At 48.2% G+C, this 12,726-nt stretch overlaps 1 protein-coding gene across 1 annotated transcript in view; it reads left to right on the forward strand.

Annotated features, from left to right (window-relative positions):
• The window catches only part of XRCC5 (X-ray repair cross complementing 5), a 1,556,689-nt gene that overhangs the window by 343,306 nt on the left and 1,200,657 nt on the right, over nucleotides 1–12,726 (forward strand). The window contains exon 8 of the mRNA XM_069616805.1: nucleotides 7,822–7,960. Coding sequence (XP_069472906.1) covers nucleotides 7,822–7,960 — 139 coding nt within the window. The remainder of the gene's footprint in view (nucleotides 1–7,821; nucleotides 7,961–12,726) is intronic.

Consider the following 12,726-nt stretch of genomic DNA (forward strand, 5'->3'; position numbering starts at 1 on the left):
TATCCAATGTAGGATTGATCCCTCGCTGGTATCCCCAAATCTGACTCGTGAGGTTAATCCATGAGTCGAAAAATAATTTTGTGCTTCACCCTCGCATCCTATGTACATAAGGGATCAATTAAAACCTGACTCCCTGGTAGTTACAACCACCAGAAAGAGGGCATGTGCACCTCTTGCTTCTTCTGAAGCACCCCCCGATAAAGAAAGCAAAATAATATACTCTCTGGGTAGAAATGTGGCCTCCACTTATGCCTATCAGGCACGCATCGCCAACAGTGCCACTCTTTTGCAAACTATAACTGCCATCAATGGGAAGAGGTAGCTGCCTTAGTATCTGCACCTGAGCCCCTAAAAGGCCAGTTGGCCCAAATTGCAGCAGACGGAAGGTCCGTATCTGGGTGCATCCTAAAAGCAAATTTTGATGCAGCAGATAACGCTGAAAGGTTGATAGCAGAGGGCACGGTTATAAAGCGCCACGCTTGGCTAAGGCAGTCGGGGTTCAAACCCGAAACTCAAGCCATTCTCATAGACATGCCGGTAGAGCCCAACGTGCTATTCGGTAAATCAGTGGAGGAGGCCCTAAAGACCGCTAAAGAGGAGTACGAGACATTAAAGTCTCTTGGCCAACTGACAAATAAACCCTCAGGTCAAAGGGGAAAGAATAATGTTCGTCGCTTTCTCTGCCAAAGTTCACAGCGGGGTCTAACTACTACCAAAATTAATGAACCTCCTGGGGCAACAATCAGTTCCAGACATCTCAAGGCTCCCCTAGAGGGCAACGCAGGGGCCGCACTAGAGGAAGAGGCAGTCCCGCCAGAGGTCGTACGCCACCCGGTAACCAGTGACATTCCGCTTTGGGTCCCCTACCATGCATCCCCAGTAGGGGGGCGCATTTCCACCTTCACCCACGTATGGGAGGGGATCACTTCAGACAGGTGGGTGCTGTCCATTGTCCGCAGGGTACTGTGTAGAACTACTGGAGCGCCCCCACGACAATCCACCACGACAGAAGGTACGATCGTTGGAACACCAGAAAATCCTTCTTGAGGAAATCACCATTCTGCTTGCAAAGGATGCCATAGAAGTTGTCCCGGGCAGCCAGGTAAACGGGGGTATTTATTCAACCTACTTCCTTGTGCCAAAAAGATCTAACAATGCGCCCAGTATTAGATTTGCACCCTGCAAACAAGTATGTCAAGCCACAAAGATTCTGCATGACTACATTGCAAGAGGTAATCCCCCTACTAAAAAAAGGGGATTACATGTCAACATTGGATATGAAAGATGCCTATTTTCATATTTCAATGTTCCCAGCACACAGAAGATTCTTGCGCTTCAAGATAGACAACCAGCACTACCAATTCAAGGTGCTACCCTTCAGAATAGCCTCGGCTCCAAGGGTATTCACCAAAGTACTAGCGGTGGTGGCGGCGCACCTACGCAGGGAGGCAATCCCAGTGTACCCTTACCTGGACGACTGGCTCATTACAGGGGAGTCCCTACTGATTTGCGGACTGAACATCCAAAGAACTATCGACCTCCTCTTCCAATTGGGCTTCTCGATCAATGAGAAAAAATCAAGCCTGATGCCAAGCACCTCAAAACAGTTCCTAGGAGCGATCCTAAACACCCAAGAGGGGTTGGCCTTTCCATCGGAGGAAATCTGTTGCTGCAAATTCCTCAATACCAAGCCGGTCACCAAATAAGGGTGCGCAAAGCGATGCGTTTGCTAGGCATGATGGCATCTTGCATTTACCTGGTTCCCCATGCGCGCCTGCGCATGCGACCCATGCAGGAATGATTCACGAAACAGTGGTCTCAAGCAAGTGGTCAGTGGGACGATCTAGTGGTCGTTTCGCCAACACTAGTACAGAGTCTTCGCTGGTGGACAAGAGAGAATCTTACGATAGGGAAGCCCTTCTACGATCCAGAGATACAAGCCGTCGTCACAACAGACACCACCGTGGCAGGGTGGGGAGCTCACTACCTTTAACACACAGCTCAGGGTCTCTGGTCTCACACAGTGGCTCAGAACCACATCGATCTGCTAGAACTTCTGGCAGTCCGAGCATTCAAACCCCTCCTATCCAACCTATCAGTGCAGATCCTAACAGACAGCACAATGGCGATGTTTTACTTAAACAAGGGGGCACTCGTTTGCCAAATCTGTCCAAGCTTGCCCAGAAAATTTGGAAATGGGCACTCAAACTGAAGTGTCATCCCAACATGTTCAAGGGGATCTCAACTCACTGGCAGACGCTCTGAGCAGGTTTCCCCTCCCAGAGGAACAGGAGTGGCGACTACACGAAGAAGTCGTAGGAGACGACCTCTCTCAGTGGGGTTTCCCCACTATAGACCACAGGCGAAATCAGGCAATGCCCATACTTTGCATCCAGGTTCCCCCAGCCAGGCTCCCAGGGGAATGCCCTATGGATGAATTGGTCAGGGATGTTTGCCTACGCTTTTCCAGCAACCCCTCTGATGAGGAAGGTGGTCAACAAGATGCACAGGGAATCGATGACGCTCATCCTGGTTGCTCCTATGTGGGCGAGACAACCATGGTATCCACACCTACGCAAACTGGCGGTGTGCAACCCCATCAAACTCCTGTGCCGGTACAACCTACTCTCCCAGCACGAGGGGCTAACAGTGCATCCTCAACCCAACTCCATGAACTTGGCAGCATGGCTCCTGAAGTCCTAGAGTTCGGACATCTCAATTTACCTCAGCGATTTATGGATATCCTAAAAGAATCAAGAAAGCCTAACACAAGGCACTGTTACTATGACAAGTGGAAAAGATTTGTTATTTGGTGTCAGAATAAACAAATCAACCCAGTTGATTGTACTCCTTCCAATGTTGACACCTACATGCTCTACTTACTGGATGCAGTGTTAGTGTTTAACTCACTTAAAGTGCATCTGGCTGCTCTTTCAGCCTACACCACTTCCCATAACAAGGTATCATGGTGGAAAGTGCCAGTTGTCAAAGCATTTGTTAGGCAGAAACCTGTGCAGTTCCCTTAGGGACCACTGCAAAAGGCTTAAGACTACAGGTGTTGGCAGTAAACCCAATTGGTAGCAGTCTGTACCACCCAGATTTACCTGGTAGCTGTGGCTGAGCAGCCAGACATCTCTCAAGAAGAGTTAGACAGTATATAGAGTATACAAGATAGGTACCAAAATACAGTAGCACAAGCAAACACTGACCAGAGCTTTGGTATCAAGTATATAATTATTTATTTAAAGACACACTTAGAAATCTAGCACTATTATTGTAAGCAAGTTCAAAAACAGTCAGTATTAATATATATACATCGCTTAGTCCTTATCAGACAAGTCTTAGTTAACACCACTTATTTCCAGACAGAGGTGAGCGCTTAACTAAGATGGCACTCCAATAAGTTTAAGAAAAAGGGAGGGGAAAAGGCAGAAATTAGGAACAGCACACAACACAATACTTTAGAAACACTCAGCAAGGCAGGAAAGTCAAAGTCTACTTGTGAGCAAAATGTTCAGAGGCCAGGCTCCCTCTTGGAGAGAGTAGAACACCAATGCGCCCAAGATCATTTAAAAGGCTTGGAAAGTCTTGCAGAGAGTTCAGAAAGGAATTAGTTCAGCTTAGAAAAGTTCAGTTAGCCAGCCTAGGGCCAACCCAAGTGGTAAATTGAGGTTTTAAGAGTCACCCCACACAGACCGTTGCGAGGGAGGCCGTGCGGACACAGTACCTTGAAAGTGGGGAGAATCCTCCAGCGGCGGCAGTTGTTCCTGGCAGCGGGTGCAAGTCGCGGCGTCGTCCAGAGGAAGAGATGATCTCGACGTGGAGGAAAGCTGAAGGTCGTTGCACTGCCAGGGAAGAAACCAGCCGCGGAGTTCTCCGGTAAAAAAGGTACTACCCTTTTATTCGCGGTAGTGGAAAAACGTGGTATCCCAGTTGCCGGGGTGCTTGGCACAGGCAAGGCGGGCACGAAATGATCCGGGAAGGCGAAAAGGCGGGCAAACTGGTTATTCCCACCAGTCCAAGGAAGAAGACTCTTCGGGATGAAGATCTCCTCTGTCGTTGGAAGAAGTGGTGAGCCGGTTCAGCAGTGCTCCACCGGTGGTGTCGTCTTTGCAGGTCGGCTCAGCTTTTCCCTCTTTGGATTCTTTGGTCCTGTGGCGACGTCTGAAGTCCCAGTCCCCAAAGCCCTGCTTTTATGCAGAAAACCCTCATTCATCAGTCCTAGCTGTCACTCAAACATGCTAAGTGGTGAGCCGGGCGGCTCACCACTGGGCCAATCACGCAAGAGTGCGACTTGAGTTGCCGAGGCAACTCAGTCCAGGGTGCCTAAACCCCCTCCCTCACCCCCTGTGGTACCCAGACAGAGTGGCACCACTTTTGGAGGCTTCTGTGGAGAAGCCCGCCAAAAAGTGGAACAAAGTGCTCGACTTGGGTTGGAGTCACAGAAGCGAACACAAACGCCATTTTGGAACCGAGTTCTGGCAAAAAAATACCAACCGGTGAATTGATATTAAATAAATAAACCGGCGGTATGTGTGAGGCCATGTTAAAAAGTATTAGCCTCGAACAATGGGAAAATCCCATAGGAATATATTTGCGGTTGAATATAAAAAGTAGTATCCACTGCCACCAGCCAAAACTTGCTCAGGTGGGACTGGACAGTACCCCCTCGAACAACAGACCCATGGGCAATCGAATTACCCTACCAGTATACCCACAATATGATGGTTTGTACTGGTTCTTTACATGCCCTGGGAGACAGTAGTCAGTCCCAGGGTACGGAGTCTATGTTTGGGGGTCACTATGACACCTCAGTGTTACAGCACGGAGGGTACTGTGTAACACACATACCAAAAATACATGAAGCCCTATGGAGTAAAAGACCCCATAGCTCATAAAAAACACTCTTAGCAGGAGAAAAAAATAAACCCCAAAATCCAGCAAAGCTGCTGGGGCACTCACTAGGTTTGGGAAATTAGCCTTTACAGAGAATTCTCCCTAACAGCATTTATGGAAGGGGTAAAAAGCCTCCACCCTCCAATTCCTAACCCACCACCAGGTTGGGACCTTAATGTGGTACTTGCTAAACTCATGGGACCTCCCTTTGAACCCATGCACAAAGCTAGTCTCAAACACCTGACTTATAAAACTACCTTCTTAGTAGCCGTTACATCCATAAGAAGGGTCAGTGAAATTCAAGCTCTGTCAGTGCAGGATCCTTTCTTTACGGTACATAAGGATAAACTGGTTTTACGCACTCACCCTAGGTTTTCACCCAAGTTCATTTCCAAATTCCATGTTAACCAGTCCATAGCGCTACCTTCCTTCTTCCAAAAACCCAAAAGCTCTGCTGAGGTGAAACTCCACACACTAGATGTGAGGAGAGCGGTCCTCTACTATGTAGACAAGGCTAAACTACTAAGAAAGGCAGATGAACTGTTTGTCTCCATAGCTCTAGGCAGAGAAGGAGATCGCGTCTCAAAGAATGCCATCTCTAAACGGATAGTCAGATGTATCCAACTGTGCTATTCCCTCTCAGATAAAACACTGCCTTTTACGCCAAGGGCCCACTCTACAAGAGGTACTGGAGCCACTCTGGCTCTCATTGCAAATGTACCCCTTGACAGCATTTGCAAAGCAGCTACATGGAGCTCTATGCACACCTTTACTCAGCACTACTGCATTGACACTCATTCCAAGACAGATACTGAAGTGGTACAAAGCGATTCTAAGACATGTATTTGCTCATGACCATTCTCACATCCCACCTTCTTCTTCTAACACTTCTCGCTAATCTATGCACAGCATGTGATGTAAGCAGATTTCACAAGCCTCAGAAGGGATACATTACTCACCGTAATCGTGTTTCTGATGCTTGTATCTGCTTAGATTCACATGCGCCCGTCCTTCCTCCCCTCTGAGAGAAGGCGCATGGATGATTGTAGTCTTATCTATCTTATCTGCTTGGATACTCTGTACTCGCGCTACTCCTCAGGCTACCTCATGTCAGAAAAAATACAATCTGAGGGTCCTACACGTGTCTGGTTTTCCATCTAGAGGTGAAGACACTCAACCTTCACACATGGTGTCTGAGAGGTTGAGATATAAGGATTGGGACCTTGCTTTCGGCCAGAAGACCAGCAACAAAATCCTTGTACTGCTGCCGTTGGAACACATTTTGCAGCTGTTGAAGGGTTAAGAATGTGGATCCTTTTACTTGCAGTACGCCTATGGTGGTGTTCTTATTACATTTGGCCAATCTGGCAGCTCTCTCTATTTTTAAGCACTCCTCTGAAGAGGTATCTTTCTTCAAGATCCCACTATTTATACAAATCTTAAAAGGACTGACAAATACATATCCGCCGGTCCCTTTTCAAGTCCCAATTTGGGACCTCAACTTGGTGTTGAAATGTCTGTGTGCTCCTTTTGAGTCTGTCCCTTCCTGTCCTTTAAGGTTACTAACTTTAAAGACCATCCTTTTATCGGCCATCGCATAAGCCCAAACTGTGAGTGAACTTCAGGCCTTGTCCTTTCACAATCTTCTATAAAACCAAGTGGTCCTTAAGGTTAAACCTACCTTCTTACCTAAGATTGTCTCGGAGTTTCATTAAACTCAGTTAATAATTCTACCTTCATTTTATCTTCCTCCTCATCCTGGAAAGGCCTGCACTTAGTTTCTACGTCTCCAAGATGTCTAAACTAAAACAGGAGGACCAACTTTTTGTTGGCTACATGGGCCCCAAGTTGGGTATGGCAATCTCGAAACAAACTTTTTCAAGATTTTCGGACTATCTGAATGCTACAGATTAGCTAGAAATGATCCTCCGGAGGGTCTTAGAGCTCATTCGACCAGGGGCATGGCTATCTCCTCTGCCTTACAGAGGGGAGTCCCAATTAAATATATTTGTGCGGCAACCACATTGTCGTCCGTACACACTTTGGCCAAACACTATAATCTGGACTCTTCCTCAAGCCGGGAAGGTTTATTTGGAAAGGCTGTGCTACATTTACACACAGACCTTTAAAGGAAATCCTAAATTATCATGAGTCTGAAAATTCTGACTCCCTCTTCCAGCAATACAAACAGTGCTTTGGGAGTTTATCATAGGATGAGGAATACATGGGAGGACACAATCCATTTGAAGAACAAGTTACTTACCCATGGTAACTTTCTTTTCAACTGGATGTTCCTCCCACATATTCCACATCGCCCTTCCCTACCTGCCCCGGAGTAGAATTTTCCATGTGATTGCAGCCTTTGCTCTTTCAGGATGAGTAACTGTCGGGTGTAGGATATCCTATACACGTAAAAAACGGAACTGAAGCCAATGGTCGCTGCAGCGCTTTATACCATCGATGTTGTCGACATCAAGACGGAGGCCTCCGAGGGACATAGTCGACGGGCATGGACACGCAACAGCTGGAGCTGGATATGGAAATATAAGATGAGGAATAGGTGGGAGGAACATTCTGTCGAAAGAACGTTACCATGGGTAAGTAACTTATTCACCTCAGGTATTCCATAAGCCTAACATGGCATTGCCTCCTTCCAAAGCACAGCTTTGACTGTTGGTTGCACCCAGCCAGTTTCCCTTTAATTCAGTGGAACTTAGGGTGAGGCGCAGGGAATTTATCAAAAGCTACGAAAGACATGCGGCTTGTATGCTGACCTCACATTGTGTTAGTAGCATGCAGTTTCCTTTCTGTCAGTAGGTGGAACCTGGTTCCCTCAACTTGGTTCCCTCAAGTCAATAAAAGAGAAGCACCTTTGGCTGTAATTTCCTATTTCCTGTATGTAAATTTCCTTTTGTTTTTCTACAGGTCACGGAAGAGAGGGTGAAAAAGACCTGGACAGTGGTAGATGCCAAGACTTTGCAAAAGGAAGACGTAAAGAAGTTGACGTCTTACTGCCTGAATGATGACGACGAAACTGAAATTGAGGTGGAAAACACAATCCAAGGTAGTGTGCTAGAAGAATTGTCTACCGTTTGCCATATGCTTTGGAAAAAATTAACAATTGGGTTCTAATATTTCCTCCTGCACTTAACACACTGTATGATCGTGGGCAAATCGAGTTCTCATACATTTCTGCTATAAAAACATGAAGACCTGGGTTCAGGCTAAATGCTAGTGACATTCGAACAGCATTTGTTCATAATGTTCGTGTCAGACTCTGGAATGCAACGGGAGCCTGGGAAGCAAATATAGCACTCTCGTGGAAGGAAATAACCCACAGGTCAATTAGGAATACAACACTGTGGGAGAGTTCCCCCAAGTCGGGGATGCTTCGGTGACATACCCCCGATGATAAATGAATGGACAGGAACTGTTGCAATGAGAAGAGGGTAATGGATAATTACAAAGAGGCAGGAATGAAAACCAACTTGTAACAACAAAACAATAATATCATAGGAATGGCAGTACCTGTAATGAAACTGCTGTACACAGTGTAACCTAAATCCAAAATTACTGGAGCAGTAACCAACTAAATATATGAAACACCTAAGTACCTAACACTAACCTGCATCCAGAAGTCCTAGAACATGACTGTTGCAAGAACGAGATTTCTCTGACTGAGCCCTGTGTAAGTAAGACTCTTTCAATTAGTTGTACTCGGCTCCAGCTTGTAACCACATGGCTAGAGGAAAATACTTAGCTGCATGGTCACGCTTCAAGCCCCGGCGCTTCTCGTCTGGGACGTTGGCGCATTGTCAGGATGCTACTGGTCTGCATCCCAGATGCCCTGAATCTCCAGGGCAACTGGTAAGCCCAAATAAAAGGGACTTGCCGTCTTCATGTTTAACGGCCGCAATGCAACCATAAGAGCTCTCAAGGCACCGGACACAATGTATTTCATGTTGTATTGTTTTTCATGCTGGATGTGAATGTTTGTGAGGTGCTAGAGATTTAAAATCGCAGAGTTTCCACTGCTTTCAGACAGCAGGACAGATATCATGACTGGTACATGCTGCTGGCTGGCCTGTCCTACAGATGTGGAGTTCTTACATTGCACTACTAAACACTTGGTTACTTGGAGAAAAATAAGTATTAGAGGAGCAAGAGCCGGACCAGTTCCAGCATGGCAGAGCGGTGTGTACCTATGGACGTACGTTACTGGTGAACCAAAAAATGACACAAGGTGCTGAAAACATGGCCTGCCTCCCTCTGGATACAAAGAAAGTCTGCTTCACAAAGATGGTGAAAATATTTCAGGCACAATGAATCCTGCAGTTGTCACGCCAGGATCCCCGCTGATGGTTGCACCTTTCAGAAGGCAAGCCTACGAATGGACCTGGGTGGTGGGAGGACATCAGAAGATGTGTCAGAGTGCTTACTTCTTCTTGGACAGGAATGGTAGTGACGGATGTTTCCTAGGCAAATTAAAGTTTATCGTATTGCATTGCAATTCTCCAGCAGTAATAATAGGTTAGTCAGAAGCTGACATTCTGAACTTACGTGGTGAGTTACAAATGTGTGCAAAAGCTGTGAGAGGTTGTGGCGATGCACCACGACGCCCAGGGGGGGTGTTGGGCGCACCGGTGGTCGGGGCCCATGAGAGCCGAGGCGGCGGGTCGGTTCCTTCACTCTCGGCTGTCATAGGCGCCGCCGGTGAAGGAACGCGAGCCGCCGCTCAGGAATGCGGCGAATCACGACTGCACTCACCTGGGGGGAAACCCGACCCCGAAGAGGGTGGAACGCCGGCGAAGGCACTCCAGGACGCCGTGGGAGATGAGCAACCGGTCCGACAGCATGGCGTGTCCCGCAACGGCTCCAGAGCGAATCGCGGCTGGAAGGGACCCAGATCCCGCCCATATCCAGCACGATCACGTGATCACCTCGAACGTTTCTTTGAACGTCGAAAGCAGGGAATAGAGCACGTTGGCATGGCAGCCTTTATGGGAGGCGGGACAACCCCTCAGCAGCCAATAAGGCTCCAGTCAGGCCAGGCTGATGCCAATTGGTGGAGACTTGTAATTGAAGAAGCCTATAAAAGCGCGCCAAAGAAAACTAACGAGGTTCTCTCATTTTTCAGGAAAGAGAAGAAGAATACGAAGGAAGACCGGAGTGGTGGGCCTATCCGGACACCACGAGATAGGACAAGGTTGGGGAGTGCCTCAATCTCTTCCAGAAGGGCCCAGGACTGGTGAAGGAAACCAGAGGACTATATTCTTTTGTTTTGAAAAGACCCTTAACCCGTTGGAAATAAATATTATTTCAGCATCCGACCGTTTCTTGAAGTCTTGTTTATCACACTGGCGACGAAGGTGGGATCTCGACAACGACATGGAGGCATTGATCAAAACTTTATCAGAGGGCCAGCAGCAGCTACAACAGTTAATACAGCTGCAAACCCAACAGGCGGCTGCCGATAGACAGGCTTTTCAGCAGGCCATCCAGCTGCAGGGTACTATACAGACCACGGCCCAGGATAAACAACATGAGACCATAGCCCGTCTCACGGATGTGGTGGCCAACACCAGGAACCAACCATTGGTGCCATCAGCTCTACTTCAGAAATATAAGGAGGGGGAAGACCCTGCCTTCTTTTTCACTAGTTTCGAGAGGATCGCTAGGAATGCGCAATGGCCTCCGGACCGCTGGGGACAATATGTCGCCCCCCTGCTATCCGGGGTGATGCAGGGTGCCTATCAGGCGGTAAACCCCAACGGTAACACCCCTTACGGAGAAATCAAGGCCGCAGTCCTGGACCGTCTAGGCCTAGACGAAGAGGCTTACCGGATACAGCTAAGAGAGACCCGACTCAGGATGGGAGAAAGCCCGCGTCAATTATACTATCGTATAAAGGATTTGGTCGAGAAATGGCTGCTACCTCCCACCCCAGCAAATCAACCCCTCCTCGACAAGATCATCCTGGAGCAATTTATCGAAGCCCTACCGGGACAAATGCAGAGATGGGTTAGACAGCACCACCGGCCCACCTTAACCGAGGCAGTAGATATCGCCTCAGCATACCAGAAGGCGGGTCACCACAAGATACAGCCGACTGGAATAACAGCCCGGATTGCTATCCCGATGTCTGACCCCCTTCCATTCAGGGGTGGCAGAACCCTACCCACGAGATGGAGACACGTCGACGACATCTCCCGGAAACCGGAAGACAAGAAACCGGGAAGTGAGGAAAAACACCCATTGGCAGCACCAGGATATAAGCAACCGCAGTGCTACGAGTGCAACGAATGGGGCCATATAGCCCGGTTCTGCCCCAGAAGGAGACCAGCCGAACCGATGGACATCGGATACCTGAACCCTGGATCAGAGGAAGGACTCCCGGGTCCCTATGTGGTGGACATCCGGGTGGACGGCAGACCATCACGCGCTCTACTTGACAGCGGCAGCCGACAGACCGCCATTTCACCAACCGTGAGTAACACTCCCTATTTATCTAATAAAACAGTACCAATTAGATGTATACATGGGGATGTGAAGTGTTATCCCATGAAGAATGTGGTGGTAGAACTAAATGACACAACCACTCCCATAAGGGCTGCCGTCCTGCCGTGTCTGCCTGCCCCGGTAGTTATAGGGACCGATCTGCCAGGATTTGGACAGGCTATGAAGGCCCTCGAGGAAAAGAAAAAGATTCCTCGCGGTTCCGACACCCCAACGGCAGACTCCGCTTCCCTAACCCCTTTGCCAGGAAAGAAAAGACGAACCCGGATGGAATGGTGTCAGGCTAGTTACATGACCAGACCCATCGACTGGAGTCTGGAGGAAAATGAAGACACCATTAGGGGGGAGACCCTAACTGACCCGACTCTACGGGTAGCACGAGAAAGGGCAACACAAGAAGGGGAACCCGATCTAAGTAAGGGACCAGGGTTCCTACTACGACGGGGTCTGTTATATCGAACATATAAAGGCGAGGATGAGGTTGCTAAAGAGCAGTTGGTGCTACCAAGGAAACATCGTGCCATAGTTTTACAACTGGCACACAACCATCCTTGTGGCGGTCATATGGCTTCCCTCAAGACTCAGCAAAACCTATTGAAGCGATTTTATTGGCCGGGTATCTACGGGGAAGTGGCGCAATTCTGTAAAAACTGCCCTACATGCCAATTGACCAGCAATGTCCTACCAGCAAAAGCGCCTCTACAGAAAATGCCTCTCATAGCGGTTCCCTTCCAGAGAATCGGCATGGATATCGTCGGTCCTTTTGAACCTGCTAGCAGGGGGTATAGATATCTATTAGTGATCGTCGACTATGCCACCCGATATCCGGAAGCTTTTCCCCTAAAGGGAACATCCGCCAGAGTCCTATGTGATCATCTTATCCCGTTTTTTGCACGAGTGGGGTTGCCTTCGGAAATAATTACAGACCAGGGTACAAATTTCATGTCCGTACTTCTACGGCAAGTATGTGAACGTCTCCAAATTAAACAAATAAGAACCTCTGTATACCATCCCCAGACAGATGGACTGGTCGAACGGTATAACCAGACCATCAAGAAAATGCTGAGAAGGGTGACCGGGCCGGACGCTAAAAACTGGGATCGGGTGTTGCCTCTGGTGTTGATGGTGTTAAGGGATACACCCCAATCATCCACTGGTTTTTCCCCCTTCGAACTTCTATTCGGAAGACAACCCCGAACGATATTGGATCTGGTTAAGGAAGAATGGGAAGCCAGCGAGGAAGTATCACTCACTGAATATACAGAGGAGCTAAAGACCCATCTGACGACTCTGCGTACCTTGGCCGAAGCCAAC

The sequence above is a fragment of the Ambystoma mexicanum genome, chromosome 9 (genome assembly GCF_040938575.1).
Source record: "Ambystoma mexicanum isolate Mex_15411 chromosome 9, UKY_AmexF1_1, whole genome shotgun sequence".
Classification (NCBI taxonomy): Eukaryota; Metazoa; Chordata; class Amphibia; order Caudata; family Ambystomatidae; genus Ambystoma; species Ambystoma mexicanum.